The sequence below is a fragment of the Sorex fumeus genome, unplaced genomic scaffold (assembly GCF_029834395.1).
Source record: "Sorex fumeus unplaced genomic scaffold, SorFum_2.1 ptg000175l, whole genome shotgun sequence".
NCBI classification, from domain to species: domain Eukaryota; kingdom Metazoa; phylum Chordata; class Mammalia; order Eulipotyphla; family Soricidae; genus Sorex; species Sorex fumeus.
The window spans coordinates 1398720-1419048 of record NW_026606232.1 but is presented as its reverse complement, the minus strand read 5'-3'; the positions used below and the strand labels follow the sequence as shown (position 1 = coordinate 1419048).

The 20329-nt window shown below is 56.8% G+C and overlaps 1 protein-coding gene across 1 annotated transcript in view; it reads left to right on the top strand.

The window, feature by feature from the left end:
* GMDS (GDP-mannose 4,6-dehydratase) overlaps positions 1–20329 on the top strand; it is a 453738-nt gene that overhangs the window by 162998 nt on the left and 270411 nt on the right. The window contains exons 5-6 of the mRNA XM_056107776.1: positions 17812–18004; positions 19095–19199. Of these exons, the coding sequence (XP_055963751.1) occupies positions 17812–18004; positions 19095–19199 (298 nt within the window). The remainder of the gene's footprint in view (positions 1–17811; positions 18005–19094; positions 19200–20329) is intronic.

The following is a 20329-nucleotide window of genomic DNA, read 5'->3' as shown; positions in this document are numbered from 1 at the left end:
TCTCTGCGAATCCTTCTTCAGATTGTGTTTCCTTGCCCCGACCCTCTTTCCCAGGCCTTCTTCTCTTCGCTGCTTTTCTTCTTTGCGTCAAATTCCTTCTCTTCTTGATTTAAGGCTCACGCTCCGATTCAAAGGAGAGGTGCTCTGAAGAGTTGATCTTCTGTTCTTCAAGTTCCGCCGTAGGGTCCATTTTGTTCATTTTCCTAATGAAAATTCACTGTGTGTGTGTGTGTGTGTGTGTGTGTGTTACATACCAGTATTCATTTTCCAAATGAAAATTCACTGTGTGTGTGTGTGTTACATACCAGTATTCATTTTCCAAATGAAAATTCACTGTGTGTGTGTGTGTGTTACATACCAGTATTCATTTTCCAAATGAAAATTCACTGTGTGTGTGTGTGTGTGTGTGTGTGTGTGTGTGTTACATACCAGTATTCATGTTTTATGCTTTTGGGGTACAGATTGACTGCACCATTACTTCCATCATGCAAAGACACAGAATTTCTCTGGCGATCAATGGAGAAGGGAGCCTCATTTCTGCCTCATGTATGTGCGAGGCCTGGGTGGCCCGCAGAAGTGCCTGGTCTCCAGGGTTGCACCCGGCAGGGCTCAGGGAACAGTGTGGCGCTGTGGACGAAACGGAGGTCGGCCCCATGCAAGGGGCTTCACTGCTTTGCTTTCCTGTAAATCCTGTTTTCCTGAAATTCAGTGTCGACAAACTTCTGTGCCCGTGAAGAATGGACGTGTCCGTGCCTTCGAGCAAAGGGTGGGGAAGGCCGTGTGGGTCCCTCCCTGCTCTCCCGCCGTCTGCTAAAGCAGGGCGCATGTACGAGTTTTTTCCTCACTTCTTTTTGGGCTGGAGCGCTAGCACAGTGGGGAGGGCATTTGCCTCGCACACGTCCAACCCGGGTTCGATTCCTCCGTCCCTCTCGGAGAGCCCGGCAAGCTACTGAGAGTATCCCGCCCGCATGGCAGAGCCTGGCAAGCTCCTTGTGGCGTATTCGAGATGCCAAAAACAGTCACAACAAGTCTCACCATGGAGACGTTACTGCTGCCCGCTCGAGCAAATCGATGAACAGCGGGAGGAGAGTGCTACAGTGCTCTTTTTTGGGAGGTCCCTCTTCAGCAGTGCTCAGGGGATACTGCCGACTCAGTGCTTGAGGGACAAGCTTGAGAGTGCCGGGGACCCAGCACTCTCGCCTGCAGAGGCTGTGCTCTGGCCCTGCAAACTCCCCTTGGACCCAGTCCATTCGTCCCCAGGCAGGATGAGAGGCCCTAACGGCCAAGCCAGGGCCACTCCTGGCAGTACTGGGCGGGCTGGGCCAACTGGCTCAGTGCTAGGACCCTCAGATGCTGGCGTGCCCAGAGACAGACCTGGTGTCGCACCAGCCCTGGGGGAGTTGTGGGAGGGACTGCAGGGTGGGGGTGGGGGGTGCACGTGCTATTTCCCCTGCCCGAGTTTCTCGTCTTTGTCAAACTCTTTTGGAAAGAGTCGAAATCTCTGTTTTAAAAATATTCCAGCATTGCAGTGTGGTAAAATGAGGTCATGGTATATATATATTTTTTGTGCTGCGTGGTGAAAAGCGCTGGATCTGGGTTCTTAATTCGTAGGTGACCCTGAAAACTCTCTGTGTAACCAGATCCCCCAGGAGTGAGGGGGAACCACGCAGCACCGCTGACTGAACTGGGCCCGGGAGGCGTCTCCCCCCCACCCCCCAACACACGTACATGTACGCACGCGTTCACACACACGTACAACATGCACACACACAAACACACAACACACACGCACACACATGCCACAAGCACACATGGACAACACACATACATGCACACACAATATACACATGCACACACATACACAAAACATGCACACACATGCACAGCACACACATGCACAGCACACACGCACACACACAACACACACACATGCACACAAACAATTTTATGATTTTCTCCTCTTGGAGTGGAGACAGAGAATGGTGGGGTGAGTGGTGACTTCAAACTTCTTGTGCCAAACGACAACAAAACCAGTCGTGGTTGGAGAAAACCAAGAGATTTGGAGAGCGAGCAGCAAGGAGGGCGCCCCAGGAAACGGCCCACGCTCTGCTGTCGGGGGGTGGGGGGAAGGGGGATGTGGGTCCAAGGCGGTACTTTCTACAGCCGTGGTGTGTGTGTGTTTGTTTGTTTGTTTTGTTTTTATTTTAACAGTCTATGAATAATGGGTATGCATATTTTTATTTATTTATTTATTTTTATTGGGCTGGAGCGATAGCACAGCAGTAGGGCATCTGCCTTGCACGCAGCCGGCTCAGCAGAGCCAGGTTCGATTCCTCCGCCCCTCTGGGAGAGCCCGGCCAGCTACCGAGAGTATCTCGCCCGCACGGCAGAGCCTGGCAAGCTCCCCGTGACGTATTCAATATGCCAAACACGGTAACAACAAGTCTCACGATGGAGACGTTACTGGGCCCACTCGAGCAAATCGATGAACAACGGGAGGACCGTGACCATAATTGGGTCACCATGAGATGCACAGTTGCAAAGCTGTTCATGGTTGGGTTTCAGTCATATAATATTCCAAGACCCATCCCTCCTCCAGTGTACATTTCCCACCACTGGTGTCCCCAAGTTCCCTCCCATGCCCTCCCTGCCACCTCTATGGCCAAGACCTCTCTCTCTCTCTCTCTCTCTCTCTCTCTCTCTCTCACTCACTCACTCTCTTTCTCTCTTTCCTCTTGGACATTCTGGTCTGCAGTCTCACTCCATCCGGCCTCTCCCTTTACCTGCTCTCGGCACTCAGGTCCTGCCCAGAGTGACCATTTCCAGCTACCGTTGTTGTCACTGTCACAGTGACAACACAGCCCTTCTCTCTCCCATCTGCCCTGCCCACCCTCCCCCCACACACACGTGTGTCGAGCTTCCGACTACGGACGGGTCCTCCTGGCCCCCATCTGGGCTGCTTCCTCCGTGGGGGCAAGGAGACGGTGTCCCCCGGGGCGTGGGTGCTCAGGGCAGCCTGGTCCATTGTCAGTGCCTCCGGATCCGGGGACACGCTTGGCACGTGAGGTGGGCATGAGGTTGGCACGAGCGTGCTGCCGCCGTTCTTTCCCACACCTGTGTCTTTCGTCCTCTCCTCAGGGACGTCTGTAAGAAGGAGCCTGGGAGGGTGTGGTCTCAGGGGTCACTGCTCCTCGGAGGGGACCTGACACTTGGTTTCATCAACGCATCTCCCGCTTTGAAGCTGCCGCCGGTGGTGGCCGACCCGGGCACCTGTGACTCAGCCCATGAAAGCGGCCCAGTCCAGCCCAGCCCAGCCCAGCCCGGGGCACTTTGCAAGCTCATGGTTATTTTCCAGGCGTTTTTTCCAGCGTGTGCTCCATATGAAACTCTCTTTTTCTCTCCTGTCACTTTCCCTCTAACCCCTAGGGGGAAAAAAATCGGTGACAGGAAATGATAGAGGAGCAGGTCTATATTTTTCCCTTTTAGAAAACTTCCACTCGGCGTAGCCCCCCGGGACACCACCACGGGGGCTCAGGGCTTGCGTCGCGCACCCTGGAAACCACCCTTCTGGCTGCCTGAAACACGGCGATCGAAAACGTGGTCGCACGATGAATTTATGTCACTTCACTTCAAGGCCGAAGTGACCTCAAGTTGTTTGGTGATGACTGAGACTTATTTGGGGACGGGATTAAACAGACCTGACCCGGCTTTCTGTTCCAGGATGGAAATCGCGGGAAAACAGTTTTGCTGGGTAGGCAGTGACAGAACAATGCTTAGAAGCGTTGTGAATAAAATTGACATGGAAATAAAAAAATTTAAATGCAAAGTACACTGGTTTGTTTGTTTTTTTTTTTAGGTTGACTTATTTAAAAGAAAAGTCCCCCTTTTTGTCGTAGTCGCTAAGAAATGTGGTTCTTGTCCGAATCTCAGATTAATTTGTTTGTTTTTTGCTTTTTGGGTCACACCTGGCGATGCTCAGGGTTGACTCCTGGTTCTGCACTCAGGAATTACTCCTGGCAGTGCTCAGGGGACCCTTTGGGATGCCGGGGATCGAACCCAGGTTGGCCACATGTAAGGCAAACACCCTCCCCGCTGTCCTATCGCTCCGGCCCTGAATCTCCGATTTCGAACTAAGGCCTCTGTCCTTGATGCTAACGCCAGTGGATTTGAAGACGCCTGCCCCCTCCGTGGTGGGCGAATGGGAGAGCCGTGGCAGAGAACCTCTAGCCGGACCCTTCCAGCCGGGCCTGGAAGGGGTCTGAGACATCTTCCTGGAGATTTGTCAGTTTTTAGTGGCGTAGGTGGTCACGGAACGAGAAGCAAGAGTCAGTCAGCTGGAGTAACTTTTCCAGGGCACCTTGGGGGGCTGTGTGGGGGCACCAGGAGGAAGGGTCTTCTGGGAGCCACGAGGGAGATCAGGAGTAGGCAGAGAAGCCCGCGGGGGGGACCAGCTCCGGCGTGCTCAGAACCCAGGCGAGGTTTGTTCTTGCACGAAGCTCAGTGCTCCGTCCCGGGGAGAAGCGCTCTCTCTGCGTCTGCCTCTGTGGCTTTCTTCCTGGGAAGGACACTCCGGGCGTAAGAAGGAAGATGGGACACGGTTGGCTTCCCTGGGCCGAGTGTCCGGGAGATGGAGAAGGCGAGGTGTGGGTCCCGCCGGGCCCCGGGCCTGAAGCTTCCCTCCCGTCTCACCAAGAGCTCTGATAAATAGGAAGCCCGCTGAACCCCGAACTGTGAAACTCGACTTCACATGTCGAAGCGCCAGTTGATTTAGCATGTGAACTCCCATCTCTGTCCACGGCCAGCCACATAAATCTGTCTCTCCTCTTTCCCTTCCAGAGTTGGGATCACAGAGGCCCGATTGTTTTCTGCAAGGTGAAGGGCCCCGGTGGATTGATCGAGTCGAATTTTCTTGCGTCTACCTCGGCCGATACGTAGGGCCGCGCTCCCCGAGACCCAGGCATACTTAACGTCTTGCACAAGGCCTTGTGTTGGGAGGTGATTTAAAACCTTATTAATCCAGACCCCATTGAGTCAGGATTTGAGCTATTCCAGACACGAGGTTTATTAAAACTCACCATAACAGCCTCGGCACCAGCTTCCACCGGCAAACCCAGAGAGCAAACAGGATTTTCGCCAGAGTGTCCAAACTCCTTAAAAGAGGACTTTGTTTATAAGCACTCATAAGTACTTCTTAAGTACTTTGGAAGCTCCCCCTTGCTTAAAAAACTATCTGCCCAGTCATTCCGCATCACCCTTATCTAGTTAGAAGCCTGGGGATTGAGCCTCTGAAGGGTTTTTATTAGTTTAATTCCAGTGGCTGTATTTTACGGGCGGTTTTCAGCAGCCCACGTCAAACATTAGCTCTGAGCATTTTCTAAAGAGCCTTGAGACTCGCCGAGAACCGGGGCCCGCCTTTGTGCCGCCTGGTTTTAGCACGTGGTTCTTGTTTTCTACTCTCCGTCCTCCCCACGGGCCGTTGCTGGGAGGTGACTCGGGGCGGAGGAGGTGTTCGTGATTTCTTGACTTCTTTTCCTGTGCCCCGACAGTCCCAGAAGTCTGTGACTTTGCTCTGAGCTGTGCTGGGGCGCCCAGCTGGCTTCTGCAAGCGTCCGTCACGCGGGACCAGGCCCAGCCTTCGTGTTCTATGACCCTGCTGAGAATTCCCTGCTAGCTCATCATTTGGGAGGACTGAGGAGGAGGAGGAAAATGTCCTTAAAATTAAAAAAAAAAAAAGTGTGTGTGTGTGGGGAGGGTTCTTATTAGTGTACTCATTGACTGGAAAAGGCCAGAAACGGTTGAGTTCCTCCCTCGGCCGTTGGGTTGTTTTGGGCTGGACGGCTTGTCCATGTGTGGGGTCAGGTGTGGCCGCTCAGTGCCAGCCTCAGACCCACCGGTCGCCTCTCTCCTGCCTCCTGCGCCCCCAAGGAGTGCTGGGGGTTCGGCCTCTTCGCCCTGCACCCATCCTTGGAGGCAGACAAATGCTTTCGATGTTGTGGGTCGCGTGGAAGTTCTGTAGCTCACCGTGGAGCTATTTTTTTTTCTTTTTGGGTCACACCCGGCGATGCTCAGGGGTTCCTCCTGGCTCTGCACTCAGGAATCACTCCTGGCGGTGCTCAGGGGACCCTATGGGATGCTGGGAATCAAACCCGGGTCGGCCCCGTGCAAGGCAAACACCCTCCCTGCTGTGCTGTCGCTCCGGCCTTATTCTCATATTCTTTTTTTTTTTCTTTTTTGCTTTTTTGAGTCACACACAGTGATGCTGAGGGGTTCCTCCTGGCTCTGCACTCAATCACTCCTGGCGGTGCTCAGGGGACCTTATGGGATGCCGGGGATTGAACCCAGGTCAGCCACGTGCAAGGCAAACGCCCTCCCCGCTGTGCTGTCGCTCCAACCCTCATCTTGGAGCTTTTTAGCGGGAGACACTCCCCCGCAGAGCCCAGGGGTCCATTCTAAGTCCGTGTAAACGGGAGACACCGACTCACGTTCCTCTCAGGCGCATCTGTGTGCTCTGAACGTTGGGCCAACAGCTGGGGGTGGAACTGCGTGGTCGGGAGGCTGCGAGCTGGACTGTCACTGGGGCTTGAAGTCAACCTGTGGTGGCCGTCTCAGTGTCAAACCGTGAATAGCCACCTCGGCGCTTTACCAGAAACTTAGGTAGGAGCAAGCAATCTTCTGGGACAAACGGGATTCAGGAGGGGCCGGGAGTCCAGGACTGGGCAGCAAGAGTCGTTTTAAAGATTGGGGTCTGTCCCCGGGAAAGGGCCGCACTAGCCTTGCTTTGACACCTCGGGACAGTCTCATCTTTTCTCTTAGGGATGTGTTTTTTTTTTTGTTCTTAATTGAATCACTGTGAGACACAGTTACAAAATGTTCATGTTTGAGTTTCAGTCATACAATGATGGAACACCCCTCCCTCCACAAGTGCACATTCTCCACCACCAATGTCCCCAGTAAACCCTCCCCCTCCCAACCCTTCCCCTGCCTCCACTGTGCCACTGTCCTCCCGTTGTTCATCGATATTTGCTCGAGCAGGCCCAGTAATGTCTCCATCATGTGACTTGTTGTTACTGTGTTTGGCGTATCGAATACGTCACGGGTAGCTTGCCAGGCTTTGCCGTGCGGGCGAGATACTCTCGGCAGCTTGCCGGGCTCTCCGAGAGGGGTGGAGGAATCGAACTCGGGTCACTTGCAAGGCAAATGCCCTACCCGCTGTGCTATCACTCCAGCCCATGGCAGACAATTTCTCCCATGCTCTCTCTCTGCTTTGGGGCATGTTGGTTTGCAATACAGACCCTGAGATGTTATCATGTTTGGTCCTTTATCGACTTTCAGCACACATCTCCCACCCCGAGCGACCCCTCCAAACATCATGGACTGAGCGATCCCTTCTCCATCCCAGCTGCCTTCTCCCCCAGCTCAGAGACAGGCTTCCAACTTTGGGGCAATAGTCCTGGCTCTTTGGTTTTATACCATCTCCTGGCAAGACTGACTGCAATATTCAAGACCTTTCTGGATTTTTTGTATATCCCATCGGGCATCGGGCTCCCCGGCCAAGGACGCCACTCCAGCCCACATCGCTCTTTTTTTTTTTTTTTTTCATCTTTTTTTCCTCCTTGCTCAAGGTCTTCCTTGAGTGCCCTTGGAATTTGCTGCTGCCGCCTTTTGGCTCTCTTTTTTGTCACAGTTTCTTTGGGGAGTGCGAGGGCTGGAGATGACACGCGTCTTCTCAAATTTATGGCTTCGAGTTGGGAGTGCTTGTCGGTCACTGGCCTTGGCCTTGCTCTGACGCTTTGGAATTTTCAATAAATGACTGTATTTATGGGTTTCCCCCCCTTGGCAGAACCAAAAGGCAGCGTGTTCCCTCTCTGACTTGAAAGAGGGAGGTAGGCCGTGTTCATCGAGAAGTCACCCGTCCCGGGCCTGAGGACCCCTCCCGGGCCGGCCATCTGCCAAGGGTAGTGCTGAACCAGCTGCTGGCCCTACTCTGGTGTTCTTCCTGTTCCTGCTCTGGAAATATGAATATGTTCGTGCGGGAGCGTGGGCGTTATTATCAAACTCTGTTAGGGAAGGTGGCCCTGTTGCCTCAGAGGCTGGGTGTCCAGTCACAGTCACTCTTTTTCTGGGGGGGGGGGGTCACACCCGGCAATGCTCAGGGATTCCTCCTGGCTCTGCACTCAGGAATCACTCCTGGCGGTGCTCGGGGGACCATAAGGGATGCTGGGGATCGAACCTGGGTCAGCCCCCTGCCAGGCAAACGCCCTCCCGGCTGTGCTATCGCTCCACCCCCGACACAGTCACTCTTCAGACGACCGTGTGTGTTCTGATGTGTTTCTTCCCTTTCGTGAGTCGGGGGAGATGGGTTCCCGCCTCCCCACACCCCCCACAAGATTCCAGTTTTTCAAAGGAACCTCCCTGTGGGAAGTTTTGGCATTTCCAGGCAAGCTTCCTAGAGCTTTCTGGCACCGTCAAATCCCCTCTGGTTTGTCACGAATACCCTAGCCTGGGTGCTTGCCTTGACCCAGTACTCAGAAGGACCTAGACCATCAGCCACGAGCTCTCCGGCGTTGATGGTTTCTTCTATAATGTTCGTGAGCACCAGGTCAGAGGTCGGGGAGTTTCCATTTGTGTAGTTTCACGTTAGCGTGAGGAGAGCTGTGTGGTCTGCCTCGTCCCGAGCACCGCACCGGGAGGCCTCAGTGCACAAGAGATACTCAGGGCGGTTATTTCCCATTTGAGAGTGACACAGTAGTGGCGCTGAAAGGCCCAACAGCCTCAGATTAACACAGTTTTTCTTTTAATAAAAAAGGAAGAAACTCAATATTAGGTCTGAGAAAAGACCCTCAAAGGTCAAGAGAAGCACGTTCATGCCACCCCTGTGTCACCGTGTCCCTCCTGCCCGCTCTCTGCCATGCTTGGGTCAGCTGGCTTGGAGACTTTGTGGGAAGGCTCTCTCTTGCCTTGGGGACGGGTGAAGCATGGGCTTGGGGTGTTGTCTGTTCACTCCACTGCTGTGGAGACTTGCCACAGTATTCATTCTACATCAGCGGCAGACCCTGTGGTATCCACCCCGGGAACCGTGGCAAGCCATGCAATATCGACCCCAGGAACTGTGGCAAGCTCTGCAGTTTCCACCCCGTGATCCGTGGCAGGCCATGTAGTATCTACTCTGGGATTCGTGGCAGGGTTCACGTATCTGCCCTAGAAACCATGGCAGGCCCCGCAGTATCCATCCCAGGAACCGTGGCAAGCCATGTGGTATCCACCCCAGGAACAGTGGCAGGCTCTGCAGTTTTCACCCCGGGATCCGTGGCAGGCCATGCAGTATCCACTCTGGGATTTGTGGCAGAGTCCACGTATCTGTCCTAGAAACCATGGCAGGCCCCGCAGTATCCACCCCAGGAACCGTGGTGGGCCCCATGGTATCAGTCCATCTTGGGACCCGTGGCGGGCCCTGAGAGAGAGAGAGAGAGAGAGAGAGAGAGAGAGCGCATGCTCCGATGGCTCTGGAGAAATCCAGGTTTCCCTTCAACTCTGTCTTCAGACCAAGTGTGGAGAACTCAGTCATGTTTGAATAGGACTGGGGTTGAGTGGGCCTCGGCCCTCAGCACAGCTGACCCGCTTGGGAGCGTCGCTTCACCAGAGAGTGGCAGAAACCACAGTGCAAGAAAACCCGTCTGTGCCCACGTGCCTCAGATCACTGACCTGTCCACCTGTGTCCCGGGCATGTGTCCCTTTTCTCGCCTTCCCTCCTCCCTGGCCCCTTCCCTTCCGGAGGAAGCAAGGAGGATGTTCTTCCTTCTCATCTCCCTTCGCTCTGATTTGGGGCCACGTCTGGCAGCGCCAGGGCATCCCGGTCCTGCGCTCAGGAGTCACTCCTGGCAGTGCCGGGGATCGAACCCGGGCCATTGTGGGCTCTGGCCTGGGCTCGCTGCCCGTCTCGTGGCGTGGACACTCCTGACCTTGCTGTGCTGTGCCTTATCCCCTCTTGTCCCTCTCTTGCCCTGCAAGGTCACCGAGGGGCAGCTGTCCGTCGCAGGCCAGCTGTTCCCGAGTCTTGGGTGAACGTTTCCCCTGAGCCGCCGCGTTCGTCATCCCCTGGGGCCCCGTGTGGCTGTTTCTGCGTATCACCCCGCCCGCCACCCCCACCTCCACCCCTAGCCGCCTGTTCCCATTCCGGGGACAGGCCCACCCCTCCCAAGGTGCTTGCTGTGACCTGACGGTTGGGATGTCTGGCCGGTGCCCTCTCAGCGCTGGGGAAGACTAACTTGGCTCCTCATTCCCCGAGGTCGGGGGCGGGGGGTTGGTGCTGGGCCTCTGCCCACCAAATGGTCACTGGGGATAAATCCCACGGGGGTCCACAGGCCAAAAGGTGACTCCCCCCCACTTCCCGCCACCCCCAGGGAACAGACCGGCAGGCTCTGCAGGGTGTCAGGGGGACATTTGTCATCTGCACCGAGGGGGGCTTCACCACGTCCCCAGCCGCGGGGCCCCCCCGGCACCTTTCCCGGGACCTGGGCTGGGTGACCCCGAGACGAGACAGCAACACCTCCCATGGCCGAGCTGCCTTCTGACACTCTGTCCCCTCCTGTCCCTGAGACTCTTCCTTTTTTTATTTTTAATTTTTATTTTAAATTTTTAAAATTTAAAAAAAAAATTTCGATTTTAATTTTTTTAAACTTTAAATTTTTTAGATTTTAATTTGAATTTTTTTAATTTTAAATTTTAATTTTTTTAATTTTAAATTTTAATTGTAGGGGCCGGAGTGATAGCACAACGGTAGGGCGTTTGCCTTGCACGCGGCCGACCCGGGTTCGATCCCCGGCATCCCATATGGTCCCCCGAGCACCGCCAGGAATCATTCCTGAGTGCAGAGCCAGGAGGAACCCCTGAGCATAGCTGGGTGTGACCCGAAAAGCAAAAAATAAAAAAATAAATAAATTTTAATTGTAACCACCCTGAGTTGCAATAACAGACGTACTAACTTGCATGATTACGGTTCGGTCGTACGATGTTCGAACACGCACCCCCCCCCACCCGTGCCCTTTCTCCACCACCAGTGTCCCCAGTATCCCTCCCGCCACCCCCACCTTCCCTCTCCCTCCCACCCGCCTCGGTGGCTCTTAAGGGCAGCCAAGCAGCAGATAGGGCGACCCCTGAAGCCTGAGACTCCTGGCCCCACTCTCTGCAGACGGGGAGGCCAGGGCACCCCAAGGCATGTGGGGACACCAGAGGGTCTCTGGAAAGAGGTTGCTCCCTCTGGGCACGTCTGGCAGCAGCTGGTACACCCCCCCCCCCGCCCCAAACAACACACACACACACACACACACACACACACACACACACACAGCTTCTCTCCTGTCCCCTCCCTCTAGCAAGGGGGACTCTGACTTCTCACCGGAGCACACACACACACTCCCAGCTGTGTTTCCAGCTGCCTGAATAGTTGTGCGTGTGTCTCAGGTGCACAGAACCGCTCTCAAGGTGTGATCACACACCCCACGGGCTGTAGTGTCCGCACGGAGGAATTCTGTGGAGGGGACGGTGGATGTGATGGCGGGATCCCCGGCAGCCACTCTGGAAAATGACCAAAAAAAAAAAAAAACTGCATCTGGGAAAAGGGTGGGTGGAAGCCCCTGCACACCCTTGGCCGCGCTCGTTCCTGAGGGGGAGCCGTTGGCTGTGGGGACCGGGAGGCTGGGTGCGGAGGGGGCTTCGGACACCGCCTCTCATCGAGAACTGCGTTGGCGTCCACAGCACAGCACCTTCTGCCCGGAGCTGGGGACGGAGACCCCAGGCTCCCGGCCCTGAAGTTCTGAGGCGAGGGAGGTGGGAACGTCGTCCCTGGGATGACCCTGGGCCTGTCACAGGGGGTGTTTGTAAGGAGGGGTCCTTCCACGGGCTCCTGCCGAGGGCGGGGTCCGCAGCTGGGGCTAAGGGGCTCCGGGCCAGCCAATGGACACAGCCCAGCTCCTGGACCCCCTTCTAGCCCCTGCCGCAGCCTGTGTACTCGCACCTGCATCCTGGGCTCTGGGGGGGAGGGGGGTTAGGGGCTCAGGCCTTTATCCCCGCGAGACCAGGAGGGCCCTTGAGAGCTTCCCCGCGCAGAGTGGGCCCCCACAGAGCCAGCATGTCGCCGGCTCTCCAGGGTGTCCCTGGGCCCGGTGGTCGCTTCCGGCCTCTCCGGGCTGACCCGAGGCTGAGCGAGGTGGAGCATGAGTTAGAGGGTCCCCGGGTCGCGGGTGGGACGCTCGCCCTGCTTAGCCTGGACTTGCCCTCGAGCCGGACGGGAGGGAACCAGACACTGCGAGGAAGGACCTCGAAGAGTTTGCCCGTGCGAGCCGTTGCCTAAGGACATGCCAACCCCCGACCCCTGGCCCCCGACCCTGACCCCTGCCTCCTGCTGTCCTGTCCTCCATCCTCCCGGTCCTTCCCCCGGGCCTCCACTCTGAGCACCGGGTGCTTTCTGCCGCCTTGCTGGCCTGCGTCTGGCCACACTGGGATTCCTCCAGAGCGTGGCCAGAGGCCGTGGCTCTCCATGTCCCTCAGCCGCCCCTGACCGTCCCCGCCGGTCCCCCTCGCCTTTTCCATCCCAGGCGTGCTGGGTTCTCTCCTGACTCCCGTGGCCCCCCGTGGCCCCAGTGCCCGGGATCTGGGCGCCCCCTCGCCCACATAGGGGGGAGTCAGCCTGCGTGGGGATCTCGCGTGTCCCAGAGCGGGCTCAGGGGGGGTGGGGGTGGGGAGGCGTTGGCCGAGGCCCCGCCGCTCCCTCCTGCCAGGCGCAGACTCGGGTGCTTTTAGCCACTCTGCAGGCGATGGGAAAGTGAATTCTGAATTATTAAAAAAAAAAAAAGTCATCGCAAGAAGCCGCTATTCTGGGCACCGTGACAGGCAACCGTGGGCGTTCAGCTTTGGGAAAAAGCAGAAAAATCCGCGTCTGTGTGTGTAGGTTTGAGGCATAGAAAATGCCCCATGGGGGGGTAACCCTCACGTCTGAGGTGGAAAGTGTGTGTGAGCTCTCGCACGTGTATGTGTATGTGTGCGTGCATACGCACGTGTGTGTACATGTGTGTTTTATGGTTTCCTGGTGCTGTTACTTTTCACTTGGCGCTAGCCCCAGGGATGTGTTTTAAAGTCGTTTTCAGGACACCTTTTTTTTTTTTAATCTCCTGGTATTAAACATCTCCCTTGAATGGTAGCTGTTATGCATTCTCTTTTTGAACAATTTATGTTGGGGCTGGAGCCATAGCACAGCGGGGAGGGCGTTTGCCTTGCACGCAGCCAACCCGGGTTCGATTCCCAGCAACCCATATGGTCCCCTGAGCACCGCCAGGAGTTACTCCTGAGTGCAGAGCCAGGAGGAACCCCTGTGCATTGCCGGGTGTGACCCAAAAGGCAGAAAAAAAAATTGTTTCAGTTTGTGGGCCCATATTACAAGGGGGGAGAGACTTGTTAGCCCGGTTTTTAAAAAACTGAAGCATTAGTGTAACGGGCTTCCTGCAGGCGGCCGGCGGTTCTGTTGGTCCAGCCCCGCCTCCACAGTGAGCCCACCCGGAACTGGTCAGCGCTGGTCCGGGAGGGGGACAGGCCCCGACAGTGGCCCCCGGCCGCCTGAGAGCAGAGCCCACGGGAAGCTGCCACCGCTCTCCTAAGTGTCCGTGGACACCCACTTTGCAGTGAAACAAGCTCGGGCCAGGCCGGGCGCGGGGGTAAGGTACTTGCCTCGCACGTGGCCAGCCCAATGCAGCCCCCAGCATGGCGGAGAGTCTCCCGAGCACTGCAGGAGGGAGCCCCGAGCACAGAGCTCAGAGTGAGTCCTGACACCTGCCAGGGTGAAAAAAAAAATCCCGAAATAGATTCAATTGATGAAACCAAAAATCCATCCTTTCAGCTGTCAGAGGCTGTTTCCTCCTTTCCTGGGAAATTCTGCCCCCTGGCCCCACTAGGTGCTGAGCGTTAAACCTGACCCAGGAGTCCCTCCCTCCCTCCTTCCTCTTCTCTCCTCCCTTCCCTTCCTCCTCCCTCCTCCTTTCTCCTTGTTCCGTCCCTCCTCCCTCCCTCCCTCCCTCCCTCCCTCCTTCCCTCCCTTCCTCCCTCCTTCCCTCCCTCCCTCCCTCTGTGCTCTTCCACCTCCCTCCCACCTCCCTCCCTCCTCCAAGGTGCTTTTGGTCCAGTCCTGGGCCCTCCTGGAGCTGTGAGCCCCCCGCCCCACCCCCTAACCCCCCCTCCCTCTGATTTGCATTCCAGAGGCTTCTGTTTTGGGTTAGGACCACCCAGCGAGGCCGGTTTTTTCACCTCTTATCACCGCCTCCTTGAGAGCCGCCTGGGGATGGGCCGGTGAGGGCACGTGGACTATTCTGGTCTGTTCTGCCCTTGTTGTCTTGGTTTGTTTCCGCCCAGGCCTTGGGGCGTCATCTCGGAACCGTGTCGGAAGGCCTGTGGGGACCGTCTCTGGGACCCGGGGCTGAGGCTGCGCTCTTTAGGGTGGCTTCGAGGGTCATGGGCGGAAGTGGTGGCTGATTCGGCAGTATGGGGGTCGCGAGGGCAGTGGTGGGTGAGTGGGCAGCCAGGCCAGTGCTCCTAGGCAGTGCTCAGGGCCTGCCCGGCCCGAGGGAGCCCCCCTCCCCCATGATCAGATGACAAGAGACTTTCACGCAGATGATCTAAAGATACCTGCCCTGCCAGAAGGCAGGCCGGAGAGCGAGCACGGAGGGAGGGAGCTGGCCTGGCACGAGGCCCACCTGGGTGTCACCCCCTGGTGCGGCCTAGGGTCCCCTGAGCCCCACCAGGAGTGATCCCTGAGCACAGAGCTGGGAGTAAGACCCGAGCACAGCTGGGTGTGGCCCAACCCCCTCCCTCCAACCTGCCCCCACTTGAGAAGCGAGGTAGGGTGGGATGGAGGGGATGGGGGGTGGGAGGGATGCTGGGACCCACGGTGGTGGAGGATGGGCACTGGTGGAGGGATGGGTACGTGATCATTGTATAACTGAAACCCAAGCACAAAAATTTGTAAGTCTACAACGGTACCTCATGGTGTCTCACTAAAAAAATTTAAAGAAAAAAAAAAGCGATATCGATGGCCAACCAGCTCGCAGGGAAGGATGTTCATCGTCCTTTGTCCTGGGGGAAGGCAAGTCGCGACGAGGGATCTGTAGAGAGCCAACCCGTAGACCTCCCAGTAGCCAGAACCCAAAATAATCTTGAGAAAGAGACCAGCCGGAGGCGTCTCATCCGCCAGCGTCACAGAACAGGGAGCCCGGCAAGGAAGCCCTCCGTGTAGACTCAGTGACTTTATAGTGATGGGGACAAGAACGCACACGATGCGGAGAGACGGGCCCCCAGATATCGGGGAGATGGAGCGGTCAGCCACACGCCGAAGGGAGAAAACCCGGTCCCAGTCTTGAACCACACACACAAACCAACTCAAAATGAATCGGAGACCTGAACTTAAGACCAGAAACTCTCTAACTCCTCAAAGAAAACAGGCAAGAAACGCTTTGCCACTGGCCTTGGCAAGGAGTTTGTGTTTTATAATTGCACCCTAAAGGCGAAGGCAACACAAGCAAAAATAAACAAGTGGGACTACATCAAACAGAAAAGTTTGACTGCGTAGCAAAGGGAACTCTCCCCGGACTGAAAGGCCTCTCATGGGAGGGAGTCTCTGGGAACCGAGGAAGGGGTTGAGCACCCAAATATACACCCCCAGAACCCAAAGGAGAAAACTGTCTGATTAAACGTGGGCAGCCCCCCGGTGTGCGGGGGACAGAGGGTGGGTAAGATCGAGACACGAGACCAGTGTGACAATCGTAGCTGGGAATGACCACGCTGAGCGTTGAAAGTTGGTAAGTTAGGGCAGTCTTGATGACCTTTCAGTATCAAGATTGCAAACCACAGTGCCCCAAAGGAGAGAGAAAGACAAAGAGAGAGACAGAGACAGAGACACAGAGAGACAGACAGAGAGGGAGGGAGGGAGGGAGAGAGAGAAAGTGACAGACAGACAGAGACAGATACAGACACAAAGACAGAGAGACAGAAAGAGAGGAAGGAAGGGAGGGAGACAGAGAGAGAGAGAGAGACAGAGGTAGAGACAGAGACAGAGAGACAGAGATAGAGACAGACAGAGAGAAAGGGAGAAAGAGAGAGAGTGAGAGACAGAAAGAGAAGGAGAGAGAGAGAGAGAAGCACCTGTCATAGAGGCAGGCAGGGGGTGGGGGTGTGGGTGGGGGTGATGGGAGGGAACCCGGGGACCCTGGTGCTGGGAAATGTGCCCTGGCGGAGGGACGGGTGTTGGAGCACTGTATGACTGAAACCCAACCATGAACAGCTTTGTGAGGGTCTATCTCAATTAAAAAAGTAAAGCCAAAATAAAAACACTTGGGCAGGGATATCTCGGAGCTGACCTTCTCCCAGAGGCCAGATTGTCTAGTGCGTGGGGGGAGGAGGCATACGAGAAAGTTCTTAACTTCACTAATCATCAGGGGATGGGAATCGAACCCACAGCCGGATGAGCAGCACCAGCTCTCCCGCCCTCCGACAGACGCTCCCTACGGAGACCGGGAGGGTCCGCTGCCCGCTTCTCGGGTCTCTGAAACTGGGTGTGAGTGGCGCGTGGCCGCTCGGTCCTGCGTGGGGGGGCGGAGGCTCACTCAGAGCCCGGGGGGGGGTCCTGAGAGGGTCCCTGTGCCCACCGTCAGGGCAGGATCCCTGGCGGGGCGGCTGTGAGGGCCAGCACTGTCCCCACCACTGTCGGGCGGGGCGAGGCGTGTGCGTTTGCCCGTGCCAGCCCGCCTGCCTCTGCCTGCCCTGAGCTCAGGGCCAGAGGGGTCCCCTGCTGCTTCCAGGCTCCCGCGGTTGCTTCTGTTTATGAATGACAGAGCGGAGAGCAGGCAGCCCCCTTATGGCAGGGGTGGGGGGCTGGGGAAGGGGAGCACAGCTGGCAGTGCTCAGGGCTTGCTGCCCGCTCTGAGATCGGGGATCGCGCCTGGCAGTGCTCGGGGAGCCAGCTGTGGTGCAGAGACTTGGCACGAGGGTCAGGCGCGTGCCCAGGCAAGCGCCCAGTCTGGGGCACCGTCAGCCGGGCCCTCCCGTCCCTCTGTTGAAAGGCCGCCTGGAGCACTCTGAAAGGCGGAATGATTCCTGGGAGGCCCCTGCGGCCCACGGCACCTCGCTGGCGTCAGGGCTGACAGCGAAGACCCCGGGCTCGTGCCCATGTCATTCTTCAAAATCGAGAGCAGAAAACATCCCTTTAGAATCCAGCTGGGCTGGGCTTGGGGGGTCGCGCAGAGCTATGGCGGGGACTTGCACGAGGCTGATTCTGTTCCAACCCCCCGCACCACGTGTGGTCTCCACGCACCCTCCAGGAGTGAGCCCCAAGCACAGAGCCGGGAGTGAGCCCTGAGCACAGAGCTGGGAGTCAGCCCCGAGCACAGAGCCGGGAGTGAGCCCTGAGCACAGAGGCAGGAGTCAGCCCCGAGCACAGAGCTGGGAGTGAGCCCCAAGCACAGAGCTGAGGGTTAGTCCTGAGCACAGAGCCAGGAGTGAGCCCCAAGCACAGAGCTGGGAGTCAGCCCCAAGCACAGAGCCGGGAATGAGCCCTGAGCACAGGGTTGGGAGTCAGCCCCGAGCACAGCGCCAGGAGTGAGCTCCGAGCACAGAGCCGGGAGTCAGCCCTGAGCACAGAGCAGGCGTCTGCCCTGGGCACTGCCGGCCTCCCCACCCCTGGTCACCTGGTGCCAGGCTCTTCCTTCTGCCCAGGTGGGCACAGTGGGCCCGCGGCCTCTGACCCGCTCACGCCACCCCCTCCCACCCCCACAGATCTCCTTCGACCTGGCGGAGTACACGGCCGACGTGGACGGCGTGGGCACCCTGCGGCTCCTGGACGCCATCAAGACCTGCGGGCTGATCCACTCGGTGCGGTTCTACCAGGCGTCCACGAGCGAGCTGTTTGGGAAGGTGCAGGAGATCCCGCAGCGGGAGACCACGCCCTTCTACCCGCGGTCCCCCTACGGTGAGTCGGGACGGACAGGGCCAGGGACCCGGCGCCCGCCCGGGACCTGGGGAATGAGCCTGGCCGGCAGGCTGGGACGGGGGCTGGGGGCGAGTGGGGGCAGAGCCCCTGGCATAGCTGCTCATCCAGCCTGAGACAGGCTCGACCCCTGAGAAGGGCTGGTTCCGTACCCGCACCTCCCAAGACCTTGACTGTGGTTTCAGAGCGCCCCCCTCTCCCCCTCTCCCTCTCTCTCTGTTAGGCGTTGGCATTGCAGTGTTTCCGGGTTACGGCACTGTCAGGCAGACTCACTGCACACCCCTTGTCAGAATGACAGAACGCCCCCAACCTGGCCTCTCCCCCCTCGGTCACCCCCGGTCCTGTCTTCCTTACCGACCACCCCCTCCCTTCCTGTTGGACAGTCACAGGTTTGGGGGTCACTCTTACCTCCCCTCCATGGACCCCCAAACCTCCGCCTCTGCTCCCCTGTGACAGTTAACCCACCTCCCCGCCCCCACCCCCCATCATAACCCAGTGGCCTCAGGCCTGGGACCCGCTGCCCAAGGTCTGTTGTGAGTGGACGCTGGTCCCTTGTCTCTCTTTTTTCTTTTTTTCTCTTTCTTTTCTGGGTCACACCCAGTGACGCTCAGGGGTTACTCCTGGCTCTGTACTCAGGAATTCCTCCTGGTGTGCTCGGGGGTCCATCTGGGATGCCGGGGATCGAACCCGGGTCGGCCGCGTGCAAGGCAAACGCCCTCCCCGCTGTGCTATCACTCCAGCTCCTGGTCCGTCGTCTCTCTCTCTCCACAACGCTCGCCTGGGCTTTTGCCTCTCCCCCTGGCACCCTCAGCCCACCCGCCACCCTCCCCATCCTTCTCCTTAAGTTGAAAGGCAGCAGGGGCGGGTGTGGGGACAGGAGGGGCTGGTTCGGGGTCAGCCAGTCTCCCCGCCCCCTCCCCCCATCCCCCATCGCCCTGTGCCCAGACCTTCGGGTTCTCCGACGCCGAACCACGGCACGGCCTTGCAGTGGGTTGGTTGCCCGTTTAACACCAGGGAAATCGCCACCTCGGACGGGAAGGCTGACGGGATTTTTCACGTCCGATTCCTGCAGGGGCCGCCAAGCTCTACGCCTACTGGATCGTGGTGAACTTCCGCGAGGCCTACAACCTGTTCGCGGTGAACGGCATCCTCTTCAACCACGAGAGCCCCCGGAGAGGTGAGTCACGGCCGAGGGACAGGAGTCCACGCTCTGCAGCGGGGATGCCCCCCCCCCCCCCGGGGGTCTCTGCCCCACAGCCTCCCCAGACCCCGGCTCTGCATGCCTTGCTCGTGGGCTTTCTTGTCGCTTGAACGCATTCATCCGGTTCCCTGGGGAGGGAAGGGCTTCTGAGCGCCAGCCTGACGCTGGGTTCTGGAAGCTTCTCTCGGTTCAGCCAGTGTGGGTTTTGCCTTGCGGCCCTTGGCCTCTCTGTGTTCCATCCCGTGATCCATTGGCAGGGAGGTTAGAATTGTCTGTGTGTCTGGAGCACATTGAAAAATAAATTTGAAACATCAGTCCTTATGAGATATATATATATATTATATTATATATATATTATTATGGTAAAGGTAAAGGCCCTCCTGTTGATCGTCGATTTGCTCGAGCGGGCCCAGTAACGTCTCCATTGGAGACTTTGTTGTTACTGTGTCTGGCATATCGAATACTCTCGGTAGCTTGCCGGGCTCTCCGAGAGGGGCGGAGGAATCGAACTCGGGTCGGCCATGTTGGCCGCTTGTAAGGCGAACGCCCTACCCGCTGTGCTATCGCTCCAGCCCATATATTATATATATATAGAGATAATGTCACCTTTTCGTAATTGTGATTGTCAGCTTGCAGCTTTGCTAGTTCTCTTGTGGCAAATAGTAGCATTAAAGTAAGGAAAGGTCATTACTCGTCATTACTCCTGATTGGTCAAGTACGAGGAGTCTTTGCAAAGCATGCCCTGTTTACAAACGAACGTGGGTCTCTACACTCTAAGGATGATTTTTTTTTAGAACCTTTTTTAGCATTTTCCTGATGTTCAGCCCTTGAGCGTAAGGATCAATGAAAAGTCCTTTGTTAAAAGTTGTTTCATACCCAACAAGTAGTCATGCATATAATTTTTCCAGTGACCTTTTGTGTGACTATATAGCCGCATAATTAAACCAGAAGCTTGAGGAATGATTTAAGTGACAGGTTTATAAAGGGATCCTCAGTGTTAATACAGTTTTAATTTATAGTTACGCAAGATGAAAATTCCCATGATAGGCTGTTGAAGTCTAAGAACTCTCCCTGTCAGGTTGCCTGAAAGGAAAACAAGTTAGCAA